Source organism: Castor canadensis, chromosome 19 (genome assembly GCF_047511655.1).
Source record: "Castor canadensis chromosome 19, mCasCan1.hap1v2, whole genome shotgun sequence".
Taxonomy (NCBI): Eukaryota; Metazoa; Chordata; class Mammalia; order Rodentia; family Castoridae; genus Castor; species Castor canadensis.
In genome coordinates, this window is record NC_133404.1 from 20,775,117 (window position 1) to 20,802,978 (window position 27,862).

The 27,862-nt window shown below is 41.5% G+C and overlaps 1 protein-coding gene and 1 pseudogene across 5 annotated transcripts in view; one reads left to right on the forward strand and one right to left on the reverse strand.

Annotated features, from left to right (window-relative positions):
* Gabra5 (gamma-aminobutyric acid type A receptor subunit alpha5) overlaps window positions 1-18,688 on the reverse strand; it is a 70,839-nt gene extending 52,151 nt beyond the window's left edge. The window contains exons 1-4 of one of the 5 annotated variants that reach the window (XM_074061595.1): window positions 18,670-18,688; window positions 16,457-16,516; window positions 15,912-16,071; window positions 1,613-1,734 (exon numbers count right to left, since the gene is read on the reverse strand). In XM_074061595.1, coding sequence (XP_073917696.1) covers window positions 1,613-1,734; window positions 15,912-15,997 — 208 coding nt within the window. In that variant the 5' untranslated portion in view covers window positions 15,998-16,071; window positions 16,457-16,516; window positions 18,670-18,688. Of the gene's footprint in view, window positions 1-1,612; window positions 1,735-15,911; window positions 16,072-16,456; window positions 16,517-17,306; window positions 17,406-17,610; window positions 17,630-17,916; window positions 18,107-18,204; window positions 18,428-18,669 lie in introns of those variants that run through there. The other 4 variants (XM_020153183.2, XM_020153184.2, XM_074061598.1 and 1 more) reach the window with 4 other exon arrangements.
* Window positions 18,689-18,741: 53 nt separating this feature from the next.
* Window positions 18,742-27,862, forward strand: part of LOC109677003 (core histone macro-H2A.2 pseudogene) — a 44,883-nt pseudogene continuing 35,762 nt past the window's right edge.

Consider the following 27,862-nt stretch of genomic DNA (forward strand, 5'->3'; position numbering starts at 1 on the left):
ATCAGGGCCCTGAAGCCCCTATGGTCATGAGTGGACACAGGCTGCAGAATGCACTACAGCCCCACACTAAATAATCCCAGTTCACCTGACTGGCTCAGTTATCTCCCAGCACCTACTTGGTGTGCATTTGCACATGAACAGGTGTTTGGGTGATGCTGTGTATTTTGAGTGCCTCTCTCCCCACTGCACCCTGAGATGTAGGGTGGCCCATTAGGTTCCCTGTTATATCCTAAGGGCCCACATCCTGCAGGATTCCACAAGAGCTGATGGAGCTCAGCATCTCCTACGCCTTGACCCTTCTCTATGCATTCAAATGGACAGAGCTGCTGAGCCCTGAAGTCTGGTTCAGAGGGGCAGTGCAGGATTTCATCAAGAAGCCTGTGTGGGCTTTTCTTGCTGAAAAGGCAGAGAATGGCAAGTCATGCTTTAAATGTGTCTCCCTGGTTAAAAAAAAAATGCAAAGAATTGAAGAGCTAAATCTTCTCCTCCAAGAATGTATTTGTCAGAAGATCTCTATCTCACCTAAGGGAGCAAGTTCAAATGTACCACATCTCAAATGGTTAGAGTCAGGTGCAGAAAATATTCCTGGAAACTGCACACAATTCTCAGAAAAAAATTAAACTGTGCCACTTGTGCCCTGAAAGCACCATATACCATCTGTGTGGTTTTGTCAGTTCTACAGTAAAAGTCCTCCCTTATCTGCAGTTCACTATCCATGGTTTTAGTTACCTGTGTCTGCTTAGGTTCAAAAGTATTAAATGGAAAAGTCTAGAAATAAATAATTTGTAACTTTAATATAGTATATTTTAGTTATTTGTTATGGTGCCTAATTTATAAATTAAACTTTATCCTAGGTATTATATGCATAGGGAAAAAATAGCAAATACAGAATTTACCATCCAGCTGGGTGCTGGTAGCTCATGCCTGTAATCCTAGCTATTCAGGAGGCAGAAATTAGGAGGATTGACACTCAAAGCCAGTCTAGACAAATAGTTCATGAGACCCTATCTCAAAAAAAAACCATCACAAAAAGGGCTAGTGGAGTGGCTCAAGGTGAAGGCCCTGAGTTCCAACCCCAGTACCACAAATAAAAAAAATTTTTTTACCCATCCACTGGAATTTTTGGAATACATTCCTTTTAGATAAGAAGAGAGACTACATAAACACTATGACTGTGACTGCAGTGAGAAATTAAGCTTATAATGTGTAAAGATGCAAAGAACAACTGCACTGAACAAGGGATTTCTGATGAGGTTTTGCACAGATAAGACAGCTTGAGGTTTGTTTTATGATATTGCTTAACATAGGCTACTCTCAGCTTTGATATCCACCTAAGAAATGGATCCTTCTTAAGCGAACCAATATAGCCCTTAGGATTATCTGGGAAGAAGGGAGTTCGCAGGGACACTTGAGGGAGGTCACTTCCCCCGGCTTCTTACATCTGGAAAATGATAACAAAGGATCCTTGGCAAAGAGAAAGCAGCCACCAGCTCAAAACCATGGCATGGTAGCTCCTTCAGGGATGGTTCAAATCCCAGCAAACAGTAACCAAAGACTGAGGTTAAGCTTTTCCTGGGTCCTCACAGGTGTCAGCCAGGGAGACAACACTCACCTCCCAGCCCAGGCCGCAGTCTGTTGTCATAGCCATCCAAGAGTCCGTCCAAGATTCTGGTGAAGATTGTGATGTTGTCATTGGTCTCATCTTTTACAGAACTAGTTGGCATTTGTGAAAAGCTTTTAAAAAGTGAAACAAAGAAAGAGTTAAAACTTGTACTGCTTCTTACAAATGCCCAAGATACAGAAACCCATCTTAGAAGGAGGGCGTCTGAGACTAGATCTCCCATTCTGCCCAGGTGCCTGGTTTCCCTTAAGAAGCTAAGCTATTGAATATCCTTACTTCTGCTCTAGACTGAAGTCTGTCAACCTAACACAATACACAAATCTGCCACTCCCTGTTATGAGGAACTACTTATTATCAATGTGTCAGCACATGGATTGGCAGAGCCTAACCCACACGCAGGTGATTTCAGAAGTTTGGTTTAAACACTGAAAAGTTGAGTTTGCAAGTCATTAATGAGCCATCTGCAATGGACACTAATGTGTGGAGGGCAGCACTGAGCAGCTTTACCCAAACTGGAAGACAAGATCAGTGTCCCTGAAGCTCACAGTATCCTTAAGTGGACTAGGAGCATTTGTGCTCTAAATAATATGCCAGGATTAGAGCATGTGGTGACAGAAATGATCAGGTCTGTGATATATTTTGGGGCTCCCACACCCTTCAGCACTATCAGCTGATGACCACACTCACTGTGACCCAACACCTCACCAACACAATAAAACCCCTCGAAGCTTCAGGGGAAAAGCAAGAATATTCTGGGTTTGTTCAGTGGACTGAAGCTATCCAGGCTCCAAAAGCATATTCAGATGAAGCAAATGGAAACCAGAAAAGATCTGTGTAGATCAATCAATGAAAATGACCAATTTTCAAGGAGTGGGTAAAGCAGACACAAATCAATTCTGATTTCAGCATCTGTCCTGAGCAAATCTAGATAAACTGAGGAGGTAGTCTGGGGGAAAGAAAGTCTGCAAGCCAGAAGAGAGTAACACATCTGAAGAGTACAGATCCTATTTCAAGGTCCTATAAATGCTTTCAAGTATGAAAACAGCAATTGACCTGCAAATTGGGCTTAGATTCAAGGGCTCAAGGGTCAGGCCCAGCTAAAAGCCAGATCTGTTTGCCAACAACCCAGCATCTTTGGCACTTGGGAAGAGAGCATGTGATTCCTGGCACCTCCCTGAAAAGCATGGCTATGGAGCCTCAGCTTTGCTTAAGCACTTTGTCTTCCAAACAGTGTCTGAAATTAGCCATCTCTCCACTAAGGGATGCTGAGGTCAGAATGGATGTGCACCTGCCCCACCCATTTCTTGAAAATGGTCATTTTCATTGACTACATCTAAACAGATCAATTCTTTACTGGACCTTTGAATTCCCTTTGAATGAGACAATATAAAGTTCCCCTGATCTAATTTTCAAATCACCATTATAATGCATATAATTGAAGCTCTAACAAGCCAAAATTCAGTTGTTAGCACGAAATTGGACATGCATGCTTTACTTTGTGCTTTAGTATCTAAAATATTAAATTCACCTTTTTTCTAGCTTCTGTGATAATTTCACACTTCAGAATGACAAAGAATTCAGCTCACATAGTTTAATTGATATCAGGATGACAATGTCTAGGGTTGTGTGAGAAAGAATGGTATACTTTGTACTTGTTCAGGTGTATAATAATTGGTCAAGTCTGGCCTCATGGTCTACCCTCGTGGCATTTGTATTCTTCTATCAGTTTGGTAATACAATTTTATTTAATTTTTGGAAGATCCTTACTGCCTTTTTAACTTACAAATTGAGGCAAGAGAATATATACCAGTAACAAAAAAAAATAGTCTCCCTTGATCCATGAATTGATTTTCTGCTGTTTCAGCTACCTAAATCCAAAAATATTAAGTGGAAAATTCTGGTACATTTTAAATTCTGTATCAATCTGTACAAGATGATGAAATCTCTCACTGACCTGTCCAATGTATAAGTTATTCTTGTTATTCTTTTGTCTAAATATATCCATGCTGTATATACTACCCACTGCTAGTCACTTAATAGATGTTTCTGTTATCAGATGGACTGTCACAGTACCATAGTGCTTGTGTTCAAGTAACCCTTATTTAATTAATAATGGTCCTGAAGTGCAAAAGTAGTGACATGGGCCATTTTATTACAATACAGTGTAGTGCGATAGTTGTTTTATTCTATTATTGTTGTTACTCCCTTATTGTGTCTAACTTATAAATTAAACTTCACCATAGGTATGTAGTGTAGGGAAAAGCATACTATATATAGGATTTCATTCTATTCTCAGTTTCAAGCATTCACGGGGAGCCTTGGAATGAATCCCCCACAGTTAGGGGAAAACTACTGTATCTTAATGCTTCAAGGAAATCTTTCTAAGCTATCCCATTATCTGCTGTGAGATTTTCTTAGACCACATCAGATCTGAGCAGTCCAGGCTATTAGGAGACAGACTTCCCACGTTATTCCCACGTTATTCCCATTTTGAGACTGTGCAACCACAGCGATGTCTCTGCATATTGTTTTCCTAAGATCAGAGACAAAGCTTACAGACCCACTGGTTTCAGGTTGTCACCATCCCACTTTGCTCTGGAACTCATGCCACAAATACTCAAGTCATTTCTGTTAGCCATGGAATAGTTCACAATGTTTAAGAACGCCAAAGCTCAGCTTTCCACTCATTGAACAAAAATCTTTAAAAAATTTGAATATATCTATGCATTGTTCGTACATAATTGCACTTTTTTTGAGAAATGTCAGTAAGTACCCTGTCCTATGATAACTGCCCCTTTATTTATCTGGGGGGGGGGTCTTCATATGATAGTGGCCATTTCTGGGGGTCTGCAGTATTTTTTCACTGTATTAACAGACACTAGGAGGTAGGGAACAGATTCTTTAAAAATCCCTAAAAATACATCTCAGGGCAGGAGCAGGGTTTGTGTTTTGGTTTTTGTTTGTTTTCTTTGAACAACTGAGAAGCTCTTTATATCCATAGATGCGCCTCAAAAAATGATTCATCTGCAGCATGTAGTTAAGAAATACGTCATTTTCACAGCCATGAAGAGGAAGACTTGCTTTATCATAGGACACAAATGCTGTTTGCTCGTCCCCTGGTATATAGTGCCTTCCTTCAGGAAGACCTGACAAATGCCTGGAAACCGGTTAGTGCCTTTATCACACCGCCTAATCTTTAGGGCTTCTTCTACAGTAAAGATTAACTTCAGCTTGCTTTGTTCAATTTTGGCTCACTGAAAACACTTGAAAAACAAAATATTGGGCTCTGCCTTCAGTGAACAATAATAACAGTGGTAATGGATGGATCCTCCAGGGAGTGCCACAGGACACCCCTCTTATTGAATACTTGCTCCATTTAGGCTCACAAGGCAGCTCTGCCTGCAGACATTCCCATTCAATTCTTCCTAATCCCAAAGAAACAGTCAAGGAGTTCTGCTCACATTTAAGTGTACTATGGGTGCACTCCTGTTTCCAAGACAATTAAAGGCTCTGCTCTTTGGGGGAGTGGGGTTTGGTGAACTGAGTCTATTGACAATACCCTTCATCAAAAAAGAAATGCCTGAAAATTTTGGTGACTTGCCCTTCAATTTTGTCAGGGCTGATTAACGAGGTTCTCTTAAAATATGAATTCCTTATACCTTAGTCACATTCTCACAAAAACAGGTCACATTTGCTTCATGCTCTAATGTTTTCAGATCTTTGATATTCCAGAAAAGGGACCACAAAGGAAATACAGTTGTCCTTCAGTATAGAAACCAAAATTCATGGTTGCTCAAGTCTCTTATATAAAATAACACAGCTTTGGGCTGGCGGAGTGGCTCAACAGGTAGAGTGCCTGTCTAGCAAGCCTGATGCCCTGAGTTCAAAACCCACTACTGCAAAAAAATTTTTTTAAAGAGTCATAGCTTTTGTGTATAGTCTACACATATTCTCTCTTATACTTTAAATCACTTATAAGATGACTTATAATACCTCATATGACATGAATGCTACACAAGTGTTTGTTATACAGTATTACATAGGGAATAATGACAAGAAAAAAAAAGTCTGTACGTGTTCATTGCAGTTGTAATTTTTTCCCGATATTTTCTATCCAGGATTGGGTAAATTCTCAGATGTAGAATCCACTTGTATGGAAAGCCAGCTGTGCAGTACCAGCATAAACTGTTTTTTTAATGCCTGTGTTTTTTATATTTCTCTACCTTAGTATTATTAGTTTAAATAAAAGTCACAAGGACTTGATCCAATAACTTTTTCCAATAATTTTAGATTGAAGAATAAAGAAGTGAAGTAAATTCCAGCTTCAGGAAGATGGTGTTTGCTGTTTAGGGAGGGTAATGAGTGGGGTGGCACAGAGCCACAGAAATCTCTGGGGTTTCTTCAAAAGCCATGCCATGTCTCCCAGCCTGACTTGAAGTTCTGGGTCACTTACAGACTTCTGATGACGTGGAGTGGGGAACTGGCATGCCAAGGAACTTGATCCACTAATGGATTTATTTCACCAGCAGAGTGTTTAAGAGAAATAAATTGTGAATGTCTTCAGAAAGGGCAAACTCTTGCAAGTGGGCAAAACTCCCACCTCTCCTTGTTGTCTCTTCCTTGACCTTTTCAAAGGCATTTGATTCTGAAACACTTGCATTAGCTTCTTCCCGATTTCTGGGCTTTCGAGACTCAGTTTTAATTGATCTAAGAGGAAAAAGGTGCCAATATTTTTTCATCCCTACCCCTATAACCTTCCTGTACAGCAATGGTGGAATGTGATGCTCTATGGCTAGGCTGAAAACATAAAAGTTGGCCTGAGCACCAACTGCCAGTGACTGCAATGGCCTCTGAGAGTCTCCCTCGAATACTGCATCTTCAGAGACACCTGTCATTGGGTCTGCTGCTTATTCTGGTAGCTCGGCTCAGTGGCTGACATCTACTGAGTGTCAGGTACTCAGACAGGCTCTAGGGATATGACAACAGCAAAGATGGTCCCAACTTCCAGGACATAACTCTTGTTTGGCAGGAATCAGTTGTGATCTGAAAGGATTTTAATAGAACATGGGAAAGGCAGGACTCTAGCATCACTACACGCACTACTCAGCACTATAGGAACACAAAGAACACCCAAGCTCTGCCTGGGTTCACGGGAGGAAAGTTGACCCTCTCTAGTGAGAACCACAGGAGGGTGCTGTAAACAGCGGCAGGAATATGTTCAGTGGTAAATGCCTGCCTCAAGTGCTCCAAAGGACTTTTTATGTCACACTACACTTCTAGGAGCTTCCTGAAGGTGATGGGGCCCTTAGGCACTTTTCTGAGGACTTTGGGCCACTTCACAATGACAAGCTTGAGAGAGGCAAAACTGGAGACACAGATACAATGGTGATAGGGCTAAGAGGTGGTATGGATGGATGTCATCAGTCCAAGTTCTTTCTTATGCTTTTGTTGTTTTAAAATAGAGTGTCTCTATGTTGCCCAGATTGGCCTCAAACTCATAGGCTTAAGCAATCCTTCTGCCTCAGTCTCCCAAGTATATCACCACCACAGCCAGCTCAACAGCTGGATTTCTGACTGGGGAAAAAGAAGGTGTCTCAATACTGCAGGATAGGAAATCCAGCTAACTCCAAAATCAGCCAGTTACTGATTAAAAGTGAACTGAACTCTACTGTGGAATCCAGTCCTTACAGTCAGCCTTCCATTTACACAAGTTCCACATCCATGGATTCAGCCAACCACTGACAGAAAATCTCTGAAAAAAAATGTTGCCTATGCCAAACAAACACAGACTTTTTTTTTTTTGGTCATTACTCTCTAAACATTACAGTGTAACAACTACTTGTACAGCACTTACATTAAATAAATAATATAAAGATGATTTAAAGTGTAGAAGAAGATGTTCATGGGTTCTGTGCAAATGCTATGCCATTTTACATAAGGAATTTATGATTGAGCATCATGGGTTTTGATATCCAGAAGGAGTCTTGGAATGCTATGGATGCAAAGGAACAACTATACTCTGGAAGAGGAGTAAGCAAGAAGTTGCATTTTTAGCAAGATCTAAAAGTGTTTTTCTTTCTGAGGATCTTTAACAGTCTGTACCAATGTTACTTTACTTATCCATCAAAATTATAATCTCTAACAAGAATAGTAACACGTTATAGATTCTATCTTGGAAGGTGTTTAACTTTACCTGGATTCCTTAGGAATGCCTGATTCTTTATTATGGCCTCTTAAAGGGTACAAGTTCTCTCGTCAAGAAAAGTCTTGACAATATTACTGACGAAGATGTGTTTCTTTGTGATATTATCTCTACCAACATTGACAGCCATCTCTGATTTACATAAAATGGAATCAATAATGGTAACTGCAGATAGTTTCAATGTGAAAGAACTTTGGGAATTGAATAGGATAACTTTTGTGCTTCAGTTTATCTGTCGTCTGAAATTGCATTCTTCCTCTAACACTTGATTTGTTTCTGAGAAATATATCTTTATTTTTTGGTTACTTTGAGGTCATTACATATGCTCCTTTAAATGGAATCGTTTTGTGAAATTTTCCTCAAAACTAACCATATTCTCTTAAAACTAAGCAAAAAAAAAAAAAATGGTGGACACAATGAAACCCAAGTTTCAAATAAAGTCTTTTCCCTCTTGAGGTGGAAAACATGAACTTGAAAGACATGTTTTATGTGACTAAAGTCCAGTGTGCTGAAGCATCATGCCAGAGCTCTTAAGTTCTTCTCACTTACTTGAGATTCATATTAAAGGCCCTCCCAGTCCTACCCCTCAGCTCTCCAAACTAAGTGCAACTCTATTCCTGCTTACCACCCATCTTGTAGGCTCTCTATGTCTTTTACATTGCTACCTGACTCAGAATCATACATCATACAAGGTAGGTAGAATCCAGGTCCTACATCCCCATAGGTCATAGCCATGTCACCCTGCTCATGTTCCCAGATTCAGCCCCTTCCCTCTCTGTAACCACCATGGGGGCTGCCCAGGGTGTAGACAATGTACCATTCAGAGTCTATTATACACCCCTTGCTCCCTCACCATTCCCAAAAGTGAAAGCATCTGCTGTAACACCACTGGTCTTTAAAAAGTCACACAGCCCACATACCCTTCCAGTTACTGCTCCATGCTTTGCTCCTCTTCTCATCAAAACTCACCAGAAGAGTTGAGTACATGACAAAATCCCTGCTGCCTCTCTTCCCTTCCCTTGCAGCTGTTCCTGTTCAATTTGTACCACCTGCATCCCAAGGAAACCTCTTTCCTAAAGGCCAGGAATGAACTCCAGATTGCCAAATCCAAAGGTCAAGTCTTGGCCCTCAACTCAAGGAACCTGTGAGCAGCACTTGGCAGAGCTGATCATGTCTCCTTCACTACAACACTTTCTCTACTTGGCCTCAAGACACTATTCTTTTTGTTCTTCTTCTCTGCACTTGCTCTTCTTTCCAGTCTTGACCCCTCTTACCTTCCTGACTTCTACACAGAATAATGTCCCCCAAAATCTAGAGACCTCTTTTCCTTTCTGTCTACACTCAAACTCTACCTCATCTCATCCAGGTCAATGGCTTTCAATATCTCCCATCTAGGAATGAATCTCAAGCCCACACATCAGATCAATCTCTCTCTTATTTCCAGACCTCTGTGTCCAATGGCTAGTGTGGCCCCTCCATTTGTTTATCTAACAGGTGTCTCAAATTTCTTAACAGGCCATAACTACACTCATGATATTCTGTACCCACACCTCTTTGCCTACTGGTTTCTGCAGTGCAATGATAAGCAACTGACCCACCTTGTTTTCAGATCTAAGAATTGGAGTGGGAGCATCATCCATGACCCTTCTCTTTCCTTACCCATGTCAATCGGTCTACAAATCCTGATAGCCAAAATAGTCCCCACCACTGTCATTGCAAAGATCTGTTAATTGCTTCTTTTAATTCTCCTCTCCTCCACCCGCATTCCATCCAATTCTATTCACTCAGCATGCACAGTGAGCTTTAGATTATAAATCATATTACTGCTACATCTAAACTGGATCGTGGATCATGTTTTACTCCTAGTCAAAACCACTCAATGAGCTGGTTGGTGGCAATGGTGCACATAGGTAGTCCCAGCTACTTGGGAGGCTTGAGCCCAGGAGTTCAAGATCAGCCTGGCCATGTAATGAGAACATGTCTAAAACACAACAAAACCACTCCATGGCCTTCTTCTACCTTCAAGATAAAAGCCAACCAATACTACTCAACATGGCTTACAAGGTCCTCCATAATCTGGTCCAACTCCACTCCTTCCCCCAGAATTATGCCTCCTACTTCTCACGCCTCTTGTGGTTCCTAAAATGCCCAACGGGCTCCTGCCACAACACCCCTGCTGTGTCTCCATCCCTCCTGCATTTGTCACCATTCCTCCTGCCTGTTCAGTCTTCTCTACAAATAGCATCACTCACATCACCACTTCACTCAGATCCCTGCAACAGCATCTACTTCCCGCACTCTCGCTATTTCTTATCAGAATTACTCCTCATAACAATCATCACAGCTTGATACTTATTGGTTCCTTGGTAGTCTCATTCTCACCAAAATGCAACCTCCTTGAAGGCAGGCTCCACTCTGGCCCGCTGTGGGGCTCAGCACCTAAAACAGTGCCTGACACAGGGGTGACTTTGCAGATGTGATTCAGGTTACAGACTTCACTGTGCTTGGGCCCAGCCCAGGTACCATTCTTGCGCTCTAGGGCTAGTAAACCTGAGTCTTTTGGTCATAACACCACAAGGATAGTGTTCACTTACACACACACACACACACACACACACACACACACACCTGAATCTGCTCAAGCATTTAGCATAGGTTGAGCTATGAACATCAGCCCTGTGAGGTAGGTTCCATTTTTATCCCCACTTTGAGATTTAGAAACTGAGCTGCAGGCAAGTTAAGTAACTTCTGATGTCACACAGAGTGTGTAGCAATAGAGAACAGAGCCTGGCCCTCTGTCAGAATGATACTTCATTCCATTTGCTGGATCTTGAGACAGGAACCAAACTGACTAGGGAGTGGTGGTCCAATTCTTTTGTTGTTGTTAAAGCTGAAGATTAACTGTCCCCATGTTTCACTAACATAGAATCTGCCGATTTTGACATAACTCTTAAATACACATGGAGTTTTCAATGCAGAGGTAAAGCCTACTTCATAGCACATCTTACCTTTCCTAGCATATGACCCCTTTTCTACTGCATTGATTGCATAATTCACATCTCGTACTGGGTTTCATTCAGGCTATGATAGATCCACTCAAGTGGTTCTACTTGAGTTCTAGATTAAGATCTTGTTTCTAATGTATAGATCCCCCCACCCCCCACCCCCAGATTCTTTTCCCTTTTTGTGACACCTTAAATATTAGGACATTCTGGGGAAGTGTTTGCAGTGGGAATGCTAGCCCTGATTCTATCACTTTCTAGTGGCAAAAACTGGACACACTTCTCTGACTTTTAAAATGAGATTTTTATAAAAATTTAATAGCACATTTAAAAAAAATTCTAAAGATCACTCATATACACAGTGATAATTCTTGTTGCTATGAGAGCTGTAAGATAAGATTTCTTTTTGTTTATAATTCTAATAGTTTTCTCTGAAATTCCACACCAATTAAAATATGCATCTTATGACCACTGAATCTGTAAAAGTCTGAAAATCCATATTCTCCTTCTCCCTGTGAGCTGAATCAGTGAGTCATCCTGGAGCTGACTGCCAGCCAGAGTCGGCAGAGAGCCGCGCTTCACTACCATCCTTCTGAGGTCTGTTCATTGCCTATTGGTATTGTGAATAGGCTAAAAGTTTCCTTTAAAAAGCATATAATTTGGAGGTATTTTTCTTTTGATGCCTTTAAAAAAAATGTTGGATGTGACTCTGCAGACCTGTTGTAGGCACCTGCATACCCTGCTTTTTGCAGGTACTACCTTTCTGATCTCTGGCTGTACCTGAAGACTCTGTTTAGACCTGCCATAGCTTCTGTTCCTGCTAACTGCTTCAGCGGCACTTTCTGAGTGTTTTTATAATTGTTATAATGACCGTGTGTCCTGGACCTCCTGAACCTGCTGCTACAGGGCAGGAAGAATTTGTCATCTGGGGATACACAAGAGAGAACTTTCCATTTCAGAAGACATTGTGAATGCCTGCATGATTCAGAAAGAATGTACTTTCTGCTCTAGTTAAGAGGCGGGCACTGTCCTTGAGGACCAGAATGAAAAGGTCCTCTCCATGAGACCATAGGCCCAGGCTGGCACACTCAAATGCACAGATAAAGAATAACCTTCCCTGTTCATATTTGTAAGTGATTTCAAGAGCTTGCTTTTAATTACTGTTTATAAAATATTGTTTACCAAAGTCTACCAGAACTGCAGCTCCCAAGTAACAAAATTCTAACACATTTTCTTTTTTTTGATAGATAAATCTCTAAAACATGTTTAATATGGTTAAAATGAGTGAAATCTGACTTTACCTTATGATTGAGCTAATAATCCTGAAATGTATCTTGCAATTATCAATGTTTTATCATGTTGGAGAAACAATTTTTCAAATGATGATAAATTAATTCCAGTTTAAGCTTAATATTACATATTTTGACATTTTGTGGATTCCAATATTGCTTTGGTGCTAGTTTTTCTATGTCGTGTACTTTAGGTTACAGGTTTCACAAAAATAATTATAATGGCTTAAATAATTTCGTGTCTCCAAATGGGCCATGACAGAAAGCTGGCTTTCAAATTAGGCCTCTGTTCTGTTGTACACTTAGCTCTTGCTCTGTTCTATAATTTAAAACTAATAGCAGAATTATAAAGGCTATTGAAAATAAGCTGCTGGTGACTGATCAAATTTAGAATAGGACAGGGAGAAAGAAAAGAAATAATACTCATAATATTTTCAAAGCAATTTCACATTAACTATCTTATATAATTGTCAAATATATTTTCTTTCTCACAAATGCATTTTCTGGTACCAAATACCACACTTTTCACCAACCTTGCATAGCAACTTTGTACATGCACAAAACCTTAGACCTAGCCTCTGTTCTTCTTCTCCCCTTCCTGGTTCTATAGCCCTCCTTTCCTTACCCCCCACCTCCCCGCAGGCAATCTGGCCTCCTGTGTATTTACAGTAGCCAGCATTTCTCTGGTCCTAGATTCAGGCTGAAATTAGAGACTTGGTTACCACCCTTTTCACCTTTATTTTAAACTCAGATCATATCATTTTTGTCTTTGGGGGGATGGGGGAATTAGATCTTACTCAAACTAACCCCCCAATCTCAGAGTACAGAAAACACTCTACCCAGAAGCAGAGAATACCTTTCAGAATTATAGCCCCTCCTCTCTAGATTGGTTTGACCTATGGCAAACCAATTGTAGTCAAAAAATGGAGTGCGAGATATAAGCAGCAGAACAACACAGAAGACTGCTGAGCCAGGAATTGCAGCAGTTATTGGCTGTGTGGACCTCCCAAGTTAGCTAATCACCACCCCCACCCCTTCCCAGCTGGAAGGTGGGGCTAAGGATGCTAGGCTCCTAAGTGGCTCCTAGTATTCACCTAAAAACTCACATAAAAATAGGCACTCTGCACTGTGATAGCTATTATTCCGTCAAGATTTAAAGTCAAGGAAATGTTATGAAACTGTCTTTGGGTTTCGACAAAATTATTCTTACATACGTTTAGGTAATGTGCAGCTGACAGGAGCCACACATAAGTAGAAATAAGTTTTGTGGCTGCTGAAAAGTGCATCATGCTGAACAGAGGGCATGCTACTTAGCCTCCTGCTTTACTAAAATCCTTACTTTATCAAAAGCAGCTGGGCATACAGACGCAAGAGTTAAAAGCACTCAGGAGGCTGAAGCAGGAGGACTGTGAGTTTTGGACCAGCCTGGGCTACACAGTGAGATCCAGGCCAGCCTGGGATACATAGCAAGACCTTGCCTCAAAAAGCCAAAAACAGATAAAAGCATTCAAACAGCCTGCTATAAAATTCCATATATTGAAATATCTTCCAATAGAAAACTCTCAAAAACTTGAAAATGTTGCAAGTCAAATATGATCTCTTCAGGAAAATTTATAATAGCAAAATCAACAACAATGTAAACATCCCAAATTAGTGAAGTAGTTATTGACAATGAATTCATGAACTATAAAATAGCTATCCATTTAAAAAAAATCATATACAGCTTAAAGCATTTGTAAAAATAAAGCATTAGGTACACAAAATGTCAAAAAGCTGAATGTACAGTGTGATGACACTGTATAAAAATATGCACAGCAGCAAGGAGAAATAAGCCAACAAAATGCTGGAAATGATCTTCTCTGGGTGGCTGAATAAAGGACATTTTCCTTTTCCTAAATATCCTTTTCCTGTATATCACATGTTTTCTGCAGTTCATAGGTATTGCTTAATGATAGACTGTAAAAAACTAAAATCTTGATAGCTAAAAATTAAAATATTTTCCAACAGTTAATCTTCTAGAAAGATTGAGGGGTATCCTAATTTGCTCAGGGATTTTTTTTCTAGAACTTAACAATTACCTGTCCAACTTAACAATTACATGACCTCAGAAAGCTATAGAATTAAATAAGAAATCAAGTATATCTGCTTCTTGTGGCTAAACTCATCAGACACATTACTCCTTATTTTAGATTTGCATCTACTGTGGAATGTAACAACTTCCTATGTCAATTTACAATAATAAATCTTGACTAAAATATTATAAAAGAACTATATATTTCCAATCTTAGTGTATTCATCACTTCACTAAATGTTTGTAAAATATCAGTAAACAAGGTAAATACTTGTATCCACTTGCAACGTTGACTCTTTTGTAGGATTTCACTTAGATAAACACCTTCCATTCAGAAGAACACTGTGAACATCATAGCTCATATAGGATTTAACAGTTGGAGAACTTGGAAAGGAAAATCTTCATCAGCCAATAAGGAGCTCAGAAGGGGAGGTGTCCCCTCAAGACACACAAGACAAGAATAGCATCCAGTGCTCCTTCCCAAGGGAATATTTCGAATAGCTACAAGGATTGCAGCATACTATACATCCAAATCCATTACCATAGTTAAAATGCATACGCTGGCTGTCTGGTGTAGCAGTGGAAGACCTGCATGATCCTTAGGTCAGCTCTGCTTGATAAAGTTACCATTGAGGCCTCAAACTTGTACACTGGTATACTTGGGCTACAGTCCCAGAACCTGAGAAAAATCTCGTGGCTCTGTCTCTCTCTCTCTCTCTCTCTCTCTCTCCTCTTTCAGAGGAAGATACATATATCTTCCTCTGCTCAAATCTGTAAGGATGAGAATAGCAGAGAATGCCCAGAGGACAAACAGAAAATGCCCCAGCACTAGGTAGGACATCTTTACTTGCCCATAAAAGGGGTCCCTCCAGGCTGTTGAGAAACCCCGGAATGCCTTTCATGCCTTTATGGTTTACCCTTCTACAGAGTACACTGTGCAGCCTCTGGAGCCCATTTTTACAAAATGAATGCATTTGCAATTTTGGTCCTAAAATTGAGTTTCTGAGTTACATCCCATCAGCTTTTAGGTTGCAATCCTTTTGATTAGCCAGAACAATTATGGGGCAGTGGGGGAGACAGAGAAGAGGAGGAATATCCTCCTAAGAACAAGTGTCTGGAATATTAGTTATTACTAGTATGAGGAGAAAAGGCTAAAGACCAAAATGAAAAGGGTTAATAGAAGTGATGATGCCAGAACCTCTTGGGTGTCTCTCAGATTTTAGTCAAGTGTAGTCTAGTGATCTCTGCACCTGCGTTTACAGGCCCTTGGTTCAGGCCAGGGCTGCTTTGCGTTCTTTTCAATACCAGGGACATGGCTTGAAAGACAAATTCACTGGCATAATGAAACCAATGAGAATAATCCAAATGCTACACACTGCCTTGTCTAACAACAGTGGATGACATGAACTTCTGAATCTTATTTTAACCTGAGTAGGAGGACACACAGCTTACTCTGAAACCATGGTTGGCTTCCATTTCTGAAAATGTAATCTGCTTTTTTTTTTCTCTGACTTACTGCAGAAGACCCCAAACCAGAAGCAGCCTTGCTCAGGAAGGAAGTGAGGGTCAGGGCAAGGACCCTTCATTTATTTACAATACTCTAAATGGTGTAGGACTACAAAAAGGTCAAGGGAGGGCTTGCTGAATTGATATTCAACTCTATGAGGTTTCAGAAAGGCACTAGTGCCCCTAAAATCACACGACAAAAGCACAGATGGTGACTTACCCAAAGTGACTGGATAAGTTCAAGGAAATACAAAAGAGAAGGAGGTTTTTGATCATGATAAAGCTAGAGAACATTCCATGGTCCATTCCCAATAAGAATAATAACTGAAGCAGATGAATTTGTAAGAATAACTGTTCTGTCCTCCAACTTGGTCTTGAAGCTGAAAAGTACACAAAGAGGAAAAGGGTGTAAATATGACATTTTTGTGACACTAATTTGAATCGAATTATACTGCTACCATGCAACAATTTACAGAGACAGGGAACCTGGCTGTCACCCTCAAGCAGACACAACTAGGTGATTCCTACTACCTTTCCTGGGCAATAAAGTGGTGTGTAAAAACAAGTTACAGTCTGGCTTAATTTTCACTTTTACTCAGAATGCAAAATCATCCTAATTGATTTTTTTCCATGTCTCAAATACTGTTTTACTTTTTAAGCAAGCTAGTAAATGACCCATTAGTTCAATTATTAATATAAATGCTTTAAGTTATCTAAGCAACTGTATTTCGTATCTGTCAAATCCACAAAGTGGAATCAATTTACCTTTCTGAAATATTTGCCACGCGTTCAAAGCCAGCAAGCTACTCCTTGTTCTGCAAGTTGCTGAGGCAAAGTACATGGAAAGAGGAGGGAAAAGGCACATTTAAGAAACAAGTCTTCTACAGGATCACGAAAATACAACTAGGCAGTTGTATAAAAGAGTCTTGGTACTTTCTGGACATCCTGCTCCATGACTAAATGACTTACTACGCACTGCATGGGGGAAGTGTCTCAGTCCTGAGCTGGGCCCTAATTAATGCGTTTCAAATCCAGGCAGGCACTGTCCATGGGCTTAGCAACTAGTCTCAAAGAAAACCCATATTTCTTTCTCAACGTGCGCATAACGCAAATAGGTGCTTATCTTACGCCAACAACAGAGAGTTGGAAAAGGTACATTTTTTCCCCCCGAGGAGAACCCCAAAACTCCAGAATTGGGAAGCACACAACAGGTACTTCCACCCCAGAAGCAAAGGCCCTCTGCGACTCCTGTTAAGAAGGACATGCGGTTGTCGCCTAGGCGCGCCTGGAGCTGGTTGCTGGACCCGGGGCGAGTCTGGGCGGCGAGCACTCGGCGCTGTATGCGGGAAACCGGGGCGCGTGTCCTGCCAACCTCTAGCCCCGAGACATGAACCCCCAAGAACAGGGTGCGTTCCCACGGCCCTCCGGATCGCGGTACAGGCTCCTCCAGGGCCAGAGCATCGGGCAGGTGGGCGCGGGGGTGGCACTGCGGAGCCGCAGCCTCCGCCGCCCCGGCACCCGCCACCCGGCAGGGTCGGCCACCCGGCGGGTCCACAGGCTCGCCGAGCGCCTCCCATTGCCTGTCCCTCCCCGGCTCGCTCCCGGCCCTCCAGACCTCCCTCGCTCCTGCCCCGGGTCCGAGCAGTGCGCCCTGCCGCCGGGCAGCGCCTTCCTCCTGGGCAGGGAGCGCGCGGTGCAGTGGCAGCTCCGAGTCCCCTGGCCTCGAGCAGCCCGCGCGACAGGCGCGCGACACCCCTGCGGGGCCCGCACCCACCCCGCAAGTAACGCCAGGACGTCGCGCGCCTCAGATCCCCGAAGCTGGCAGGGGCCTTTCAGGTGGGCGATTTCGCCCCTCCGGCTACAACGACCGCGGCGGCGAGTGTCTCCCACTCTCCTCCCCACCCCACCCCAGTTCCTACCGGGAGACCCATAAGCACTGCGCCTGGGTGACCGTCTGGCAGGGCTGCGCCGCCCAGGTCCCCGCCCAGGTCGCCCCTGCCCTCACGCGTGCGGCTTCACCCCCGCAGTCGCCGGGGGAAAGTTTGTGCCCCGGGCTGCCGGGGGCGCCCCGCTCGCTCTCCACTTCTGCTCCTGGGCCATGCAACCCAAAGCTCGGAGCCCCGAGGACAGGGGTACGGACCAAGCCATGGTCGCCTGTCCTCGTACCCTCGCCCGGCCTCATCATCTTCCCCCCACTGCCCCAGCCCGGCGCGCCCCGGGCTTACCCTGCGCCCCGGCCCCTGGAGGCGAGCCGTCGGCGAGGGTGCATCCTCCTTCTCCTGCCGCCTGCTCTCCCCGGCTGGCAGGCGCGGGAGGCCGGTGCGGCGTCACCGCCCCATGCTGCCAGCGCGAACTTCCCCACTGCTCCCGGGCGGGCGGAGGGGACCGGACGCCCCGCGCTCCCGCCGCCGCCGCCCTGCGGCTCCGCTCCGCGCCGCACCGCGCCCGAGGCCGCGCGCTGCCCGGCTGCAGAGTCCCCTGCGCCCCCGGCGCACTCGCGCGCTCCCTCTCACCTCTCCTGAGCGCCACATGTCGTCTCTAGGTTTGAGGATCGTCCCTCTGCAGAGGCGCTCCGGTAGAGGCCGCCAGACTCTCACCGAAGGCACCCAGGACCAGGCTCAGCCGAGGGGGAGGGCTCTGGGCCCGAGCCTTGGCCTGCTTGGGGAGAGGCCATATTTCTGCTGAAGTTTCTTATGCGCCTTGGTGAGCCTATTCGGTGCCCCCTGGAATAGCCACCGGTCACCTTTTTAGACCAGCTGTGGAAAGGTCGTGCCAGCAAGCAGCAGAGTGAGAACAGAGGCCGCTGCTCTGCCTGCCCTAGTCCTCCTTTGTAGCATCCCTGCTGATCTTTTTTTTCCCCTTCAGAAAGAAAATGGCTCAGGAGGACCCTTTTCATTGAATTCAGACAGTAATTATTTCATTGCCGTGGAAGGGGAAACCAGAGTAAACCTGGAGTGGATTTACAATGAAATCCTTACCTAACTGCAGTCCATATTTGGGTTTTCTGAAGTCCCATTTTGCCATGGTGTCATTTGTACGTGTCCTGGGCCATGGGGCTGCTGATCTGGGGTCACCAGGCCCGACTGGCAGATAGATTCTTTGGAACCAGCCATGGCACCAGACCCTGCTTCCAGGTATGGAACACGCAGGGTCTTTCATTGTAGGTGTGTTTGTTGATGTCCCATGTGAGTGGTGCAGTTTCTGAGAAGAGAGGGTAGAACTGATGACAAGTGGGCAGAAGCAGGGCTCTTCCGCACATCACCAACAAAACGGATGCTGAAGTAGTACATTCCTTAATTCAGTGTTCCAACCTATTGTTTCCACAGGAGGTGGGTGCCTTTTAGAGAAAACACCCCTTGAAAGATGTTCAAGATTTAAATTAAAGTCCTCCCTCCTGTTCTGATCTTTGTAGAACTGCATTGTTTATAGTGTCTTTAAACAGAACAATTCTGAAAAAAAGTCAAAATTCTAACTCCTCTAGAAAACATCTTTAATCTTCCAGGTATGAGCCCCTTTTCTGGCTTTCCAGTTATGTCTAAAACAGGTATTCCAAATCTGAGCTACCAACTGATACTTTTGCACGTCCCACAAATACTGAAAATTTCCCCAAATGAGCCTTTGTAAATGTATTATAGTCACAGGACATAAATATGTAAAAATGTGCAAATATACAGGAACTGTTACTCTGACTATACAATTAGCCTCAGTATTAAATAACTCAGATTCTAATGATTCTTCATGAAATTTAAATATAAGATGTTCATTCAAAGGGCTTTTAAAATCCTAATATGGTTAAGTTAAACACTGCATTTCATTTTCTGGGTTCTCAAAAGATCACTGAGATGAAGTTCCTTGACAGTTGCTATAGTTTAGACCGCGAATGTCCTCCAAAGGCCCGGATGTTATAGGCCCGGTCACTAACCAGGGACACTGTTAGGAGATGGTTGGCCCTTTAGCAGGTGGGTCCTGGTTATAGATCTTTTGGCTATAGGGGGGCTGCCCTTGAAGGGGATTGGGGGGCCCAAGCCCCTCCTCTTCCTCTCTGTTTCCTGGCTGCTGTGAAGTGAGCAGCTTCCTCCATCACACTGTGTTTGCCATCCTGCACTGCTTCACCTCAGGGGCAAAGGCAATGGGCCAATCCACCAAGCACTGAAACAGTCAAAACAAGATGTTTATCTCGAGTATTTTGTCATGGAAATGCAAAACTAACACAACAGTCAAAAGCACTGGACTTTTTAAAAAAAGCAATGTGATTTTATTAATACACTTTTCACCTATCAGATTTTGCAATTACAGATTTTTAGAAATGCCAAAGACAACTGCTATTCCCTTAGGGTTAAACAACATAATACAAATAGAAAGGTTCAAATAATTGATGAATGTAAAGCTTTACAGATGGTGACACAAAGTCATTCAACCTTTTTTAACCAAAGGAGAAGATGGAGGAAGAGGAGGAGGGGAAGGAGTAAAAGGAAGGAAGGAAGGAGTTATAGATAAATAAGGGATTACCTTTATCTAATTGAGAGTTATGGATATTATTTTTTATTTTTTGTCAATACTGAGGTTTGAACTCATGATTTCACTCTTGCTTGGCAGGCACTCTACCACTTGAGCCACGCCTCCACCTCTTTTGCTCTGGTTGTTTTGGAGATAGGGTCTCATTTTTTGCCTAGGTTAGTCTGGACTGTGACCCTATTCATGCTTTCTGCAGTAGTTGGGACCACACCATCTGTTGGATGAGATGGGGGTCTCGTCTACTTTATGACCCAGCTGGCCTCAAACTGAGGTCCTTCTGATCTCCATCTCCTGAGTAGCCAGGATTAATAGGCATGAATAACTGCCTTGATATTAAATTTTAATGAACGACTTGTCAACTGTGGGTGAATGTGTTCTTCTGATGGGTTGTGTTTAAAATGTCCATGTCTTTTGGTAAATGATGAGTTTCATGTCAATACATTTTATCACACATATGAAAATTGTCTTATGTACAGTCTGTTCCTTACAACTATATTAATCGTGTTGCTTAAATACTTTTCCTCTTGTGATGAAGTGGTATCCCAGTCTCTTTCTAATGTGTTTGCAACATAAAGCACAGTCTTCTGTTTGATGGACTGATTGACTACCTGAGGGGGCAAGCTTACAGAAGCTCACATTTAGAGAAGAGTATTTATTACCACTTCAGTCGTTTTGGTTATTTCTTTTTGTGTGTGCGTGTGTTTTCTTTTCTTTTGTTTTTTTTTTTTTTTGCAGGGGCGGGTACTAGGATTTGAACTCAGGGCCTCACTCTTGCTATGCAGTTGCTCTACTATTGAGCCACTTTGCCAGTCCAGTAATTTTGGTTTGATATGGAATTCAGTGTTTGTCCTGAGAAATAATGGTCCTTCTGCTGAATTCTCATTTCTCTCTTTTTGAATGAAATTAAGCAACGTAGTTATAATTCTGGAAAACAGTAGAGGGCATCCCGGTTCTACATAACCTCAATGCTGGACCAGGCTAGATAATATAGTTTCCAATGTGAAAGCCTAAAATAGCTAGACTTGACACAGAAGCTGAGCAAGGAGTGGAACACTTACGCAGAAAACACTGCTCGTATATACCGTTAGATACAGGGCACCCACCACATGTATGACGAGGCTGAGAAGGGTGGCTGTGTTTGTGAACGACTAAAGTGGAGATGCTTAAAACATACAAATGGTCTCATCATCTTAGTGAAATGATGTGGTATTTGTCTGTCTGTGCCTCAGTCATTTCACTTAACATAATGTCCTCCAGCTTTATCCATATCATTGCAAATGTCAGGATTTCTTTCTTCATTAAGACTAAATAATATTCCATTGTATTGATCCCACATTTTCATTATTCATTCACCTACCAACTGATATTTAGGTGTTTCCGTATTGTGGCTATTATGAAAAATGCTAAAAACAGACATGGGAGTTTATATACCTTTTCCAGCAAGGGATTTTATTTCCCAGACATGTGCTGGGAGTGTAGCTTAGTCTTGGAGCACTTACCTAGCATGCATGAGGCCCTGGCTTCCATCCCCAGGACCAAATCTCTCTCTCTCTCTCTCTCTCTCTCTCTCTCACACACACACACACACACACACACACACACCACACATACACACACACACATTACACACACGCTTATGTGTCTGTCAGAAACAGGATTGCTTGATCATATTGTAGTTGGCAGAGGTTGGGGTCAGTGGGAAATGGGAAGATGTTGGTAAGAATGTAACATGGAGGAGTAATATCTAGAAATCTAATGTGTGACAGTGTGATGACAGTAGCAATACTGTATTGTATACTAAAAATTTTCCAAGAGGATAGATTGTAAGAGTTCTCATCACACTCAAGATAAAGAAGCTGATGACTACACGAAGCAGTGTACGTTATGGAGTTTGATAGTGGCGATTATTGTACTGTATATACATATACCACATTATCAACTTGAACTCTTTACACATGAACCATTTTTAATTGTTGTTTATACCTCAATAAAAAAAAAGACAAAGCAGTGTCTTTTCAAGGAAACAACTTGGTTAGGGTGAGAACTTGAGTGAATGATGCTCTAAGCTGAGAGTCCACACCTGTAGAATAAGACCCATTCACAGAACAAAATACAAAACAAAATACAAATAATTTTGTTTTTACGGAGAACCAAATGCAAGGTAAACACAGTAAGAGATAAGATGAGACAAGTGTGGCGAGACCAGACAGGAGATGACATGAAACCATTTTCATGTGGAACCATTCCTTCCTGCAAGCTTTGAGAAGCCTTTCAATAGGTTCAATATCATAAAAATGAGAAGTTAGGGGGAAAAATCACCCTGGCAACCATCTGCAGAGAGTGTGGAGAGGAGGAAAGCCTAGTCTAAAAGCAAATATGGACATCAGAGGTATACACAGGGCCAGCCTGAGGTAGGAACTTAGTGAATGAGTTGCTTACAAATCAAATGATAAACACATTGATTTGCATGGATGCAAAGATGGCTTAGAAGTGCTTTGCCCAAACAGAAAGAAGAAGGTCTTGGTTGTTAAGGAAACAGAAAGGGCAAGTCTGATAAGAAGCAGGAAAATTCCTAGAAAAGATGGAAATTAATTTAGACTCTAAAAAAGAACTTGGACAGAAAACATGGGTGTCGTTTTAATTCTGCTCATAGAAATTTCACATCTTCTGTAACAAAACCCATGTGTTTCTTTGACAAAGGTTTTTCATCTTCACTTTTGAAATATATATAGAATTCTACACTGATAGATATTTTTGTTTGTACTGTAAAGCTCTGTATTACTGTCTTCTGATTGGGGTGCTTCTAAAAATAAATCAAGTGTCAATCTTCTCTTTATTTCTCTGTACATAGTATGTCTTTTCCCTGTGTCTGACTGGCATTTTATTTTATTTTCAGTACTGAGGTTTGAACTCAGGGCCTACACCTTGAGCCACTCCACCAGCCCTTTTGTGTGATGAATTTTTTCAAGATAGGGTCTCACAAACTATCTGCCCAGGCAGGCTTTGAACCTCAATCCTCCTGATCTCTGCCTCCTGAGTAGCTAGGATTTACAGGTGTGAGCCTCCAGCACCAGCCATCAGCATTTTAATTTTAATTATTATGTACCTTGGTCTGCCTCTCTCTCCTCTCTCTCTCTTTCTCTCTCTCTCTCCGCCCCACCTCCTGTTTTGGGAATCTTTGAGCCTTAGATATATTAGTTTATTAAACTACAACCCCATCCCTTCCTTGCTTTCTACAACCCCATTCCTTCCTTGCTTTAGTTACTTTTCTTATAAGGCCCAGGGACAGCTTCAAACCAAAATCCTATTTTACATCTCCCATGTAGCTGGGATGACAGATGCATGTCATTATGCCCACTTATTGGTGGACACAGGGTCTCACTAACTTTTTGCCCAGGCTGGCCTCAAAAAGCGATCCTCCTAATCTCCACCTCCTAAATTGCTGGGATTATAGGTGTGAGCCACAGTTTCTCTCACATTAATGTGTATACTTGTTCTGTTTTTTTCTTCCTCCTTTATTATCTTTTATACCTTATTCTATTTATATTTCCTCTAATGATTTGAAGAATTCTTCTCTACTTAAAGTATTTTTCTACTTAAAATTTCAGCAGTCTAAAAATCAAATTCAATTCTTTTGAAGCAGGCTAAGATAGGAAAAGTTTGGGACTCTTAGAACATATATGACTTAATATTTTATTTCAGATTGAACATTCTCTTTCTCTGAGCCTTCTTTTCAATTGCAAATGTGTGCAGGTTATTCACACCCTGACTTAAAGACAACTCAAATTATCCTACCTCAGCCCAGGGACCACCCATACTCCTCCCCACTCATGGATTATTGGTGGTGGGAATCACCAGGTTCTTCCCTTGCCATAGGTTAGTATAAGTTTTTAAAACACCTAGAAAGAAGAAGACTTTCTCTCTGCTTCTGGCTTTCACCTGGCCCCATCATGACCTTTGTAACTCCTTTCCTTAATCTCTAATAAATTCTATTACCTTACTTACTACATCTTACATGGATGCTTCCATGTGGGAGACCAAGAGTTTGGGAATCTTCTCATCAGACACTGTGAGAGCCTACAGCACTTTGTTTGACTGAAGTGTTTTATGAAATGTAAACACCAATCATCCCCAGTAGACACATTTCTGCTCATTATCTTTAATCTTTCTCTTTACTAATACCATGAATTAGGCTTTAATATTATTGTAATTTTATACAGATTTTTAAAAATTTTTATATTTTTTTCTACTTTTGTGTGCCAAACCTTTTCTTAATATTTTCCTCTTTTTCTTTCTTTCCTCCTATGAAGTTCTCTGTTGTGACTTCCTCAGCATGTGTCAGTTGGGAAAATGTCCTTTGGTTTTGTTTTGTTTGGGTATTTTTTTTTTAATTTAAAAAAATATCTCTTTTCTTGTTTGATAGAATGAAAGAGGCACAGGATAGAGAGGCAGGAAGATAGCTCAAGGTCAGCACACAGTTTATTATTTGGGAAGGAGACCTACGGAGGGAATCTCAACAAGAGAGCTGGAGTCTACAGCCGCTTATAGACTGGGGGTAGATATAGGAGGTGAAGAAGAAGTCCCAGGGAGGTCACTGGGCATGATAATCCTCAGTGGCCCTCTGACCCTCAGGAGATAATGACTTAAGGGTCTGTCTTTTCTCCTAGGCCAGGTGAGGAGTTTCTAGTATATGGCTAAAGATGGATGTTCATTTTTCTTTAGGGCCAGGTGGAGCATTTCTAGTAAGTCACCTTCAAAGGAGGAGGGGGTCCAGATCTAACATGGCTTCCTTTTCTTCACCCTAACATTGTCCTTTGTTGAAATTTAGTTTTGCTAAGGGTGTAGTTCTACATTGGCAGTTACTGTCCCATGAAGATAGTTCTTCATGAACTTCTGACTTGCTGTTTGAGAGATTTGCTGTCCTTTTTCTTTTTTAAGATATTATTATAACTTCCTCTTTGCTGCCTCTTTCTCCCCTCTCTTCCCCAACCTTTTAATGTTTTAATGTATATTCAATATATACATTTAAATTTTTTTCCTATGTAGGATGCATCATGTGCTTTTGGTTTTTATCTATGGCTTTTGGGTATTTTAATAAGTTTAGAAAAATTATCCCTCTCCCCAGTAGTGCTTGGTTTCTCATTTCAGGATATTAATGAGCTATCATTATGACTTCTCACTCTGCCTCCCATATCTCTAAAACTTGCATATTTTCTACTACTTCCTTTCCTGTGCTACATTTATTTTATCTGTCAGTTTGCTAATTTCCCTTCCTGCTCTCTCATTTATTTAAGCCATCTATACGAATTTATTCTTAATGAAGACATTTATTTTCTAAAAGTTGTATTTGGCTTACTAGATAAATCTGCCTTGTCACTTTGATATCTCTTGTTTATTGCTTTTTGTCACTTGTGCACACACGGTCTTACATAATCTTTACGTTTAAAACACTGGCATGGTAATTTTACAAGGCTATCTGAATAGTCTCATGGCTAAAGTTCTGGTGGGTCCAGACTTCTTCTTTCCGTGAGTGTGTGTCCCTTAGTCTTTTATTCACTTGGCTAACTATACATTTAGCTATTTAAGTCCTTCACTCCTTCACGCTGTAATTCATAATGTTTTTCTCCAGTGAAGAGTTGCTTTTTTCCCTCCCTGCTTGTATTTGGTTTACCAGCCCTGGTTCGTAGCAATCCAGGCTTTTTTGGTTTTTTTTTTTTTTAATTGTTTTGATTTTTTTTTTTCCTGACCAAGAGAAAATGGAAAGCTGATTTCTAAACTAACAGCAATGGTGCAGTCTCTAGTCAGAAGATTTCCAAATTCTTTGTGTCCCATGTGGAAGTCTATTAAAAGTTAGGGAAGAAAATTACAAATGGGGGCATTGGTGGGACCAGGTGAAGCTAGAAAAGAGTGTTTCTTTTCTAGGTGCTTTTAAAACTTATGCTAACCTATGGGAATGGAAGAACCTGGTAATTCCTAACCAATAATCAGTGAGTGGGGAGGGGCAGTGGTGGGTCCCTGGGCCAGGTAAAGGTGATTTGAGTTGTCTCTGAGCTAGGGTGTGGATAACCTACACATCTGCAATTGAAGAGAAGGCTCAGAGAAAGAGAGGAATGTTCAACCTGCAATACAAATATTAAGTCATACATGTTCTAAGAGTCCCAAACCTTCCCTAATTCTAGCCTGCCTAACTGTGGTCTCATATTTCCACAATGAGCTATTCTACTTGCTCTTGTTTTCATTCTTCCCTTCTACCTTCTCTTCTCCCCTCATCTTTCTTCTTTTTATTTTCCCCCAGAGGCCTAAACAAAAGCAATCTTCAAAACGGTTTTCTCTACTGGAAAACAACTTCGTTAAGTTTGTAGAAGCTTCCATGTCTTGATTTCAAATAGGAACACAGGCTGAGCCCCTCTTCTCTTAGGTCCAAAGCTTATTCATTCGTTGCTCTGAAGTTAACTGCTCAGCTGTTTCACAGTATTTACCATTGGGAAGTACACTTACTTCCTAATAAGCATAGCACTATGTGGAATATATTTGGATCACTTATCTTTGGTTTACCTTCATTGTGCAGGTAGCTTTTTAGAAAATCAGTTTCACTTCTAAAGTACACCTATCTGTTCCAGTTTTATGCCTCTTCTAATGTGACTTGCATTTAGAAATGCTTGATTAAAGCAATTGCATAATTGCTTTATGCAATTATAAGATCAGCAAAGGCAAAAATGGCCTTGAATAAGTACCTTAGTTTCTTGATGGTAAATCAGGAGTTCTGGCCAGTAAAGTGTGAAGGTAGTGAGCATTCACTGTCACTCATGAATAAGAGACAGAAGAGGTGTATAGAGCTTATCAGAAAGCTTACAGAAGCTGAGCCACGATCTCACGTGACATCAAATAGCTACCTTCCTACAAATTGGAAAGGAGATCTATGGAGTAAAGTTATAGCTAATTTAGGGTGGGGGGAATGAGACTCAAGTCATAAGTTCATCAATGTCTGAGAAGAATAAAAATAATCATTTAAAGACACTAAAAAACTTCTGTAAATGCATCTAAAAGAAAAACACATCTAAAACAAGGATCTAAAAAAGTTTGGAAGTAAAAGATGGAAAAATATAAACCATATAAGTACTAACAAAAGAAAACTCATGTCATTTTATATTAGATAAAGGGAAATTTAAAGCAAAGAATATTGCTAAAACTAAAGAGAGATGCTTTATAATTTACTAGGAAATGGTATCTAAATTTACAGTACTTTAAAAAATTAGACTCAAGTGAATATAATTTGTCAAAATTGTCAGAACTACAAGAGAAACAGAAAAATCTTCACTCATCATGGACGGGCTTCATTTCACTGACACTGAATTTTAAAAGCAAAATAATAAGAAAATATACAGAAGATATAAAGAATTCAATTTTACACAATTGCACACAGAAAACACTGTACCCTACAACCATAAAAATACATTTAGATAGCGTGTGATCTAAGAATGCAGTAGAATTAACCTGAAAATCAAAAGCCAAAAAAAATAAGTAAACAAGCTGGGTATGATGGTTCACAGCTATAGTCTCAGCTGCTTGGAGACAGGAGGGTCTCACTTGAGACTGCAAGACTGAGGGCAGCCTGGGTAAAACAGCAAGACCCTAACTTGCCAAAAAAAAAAATCT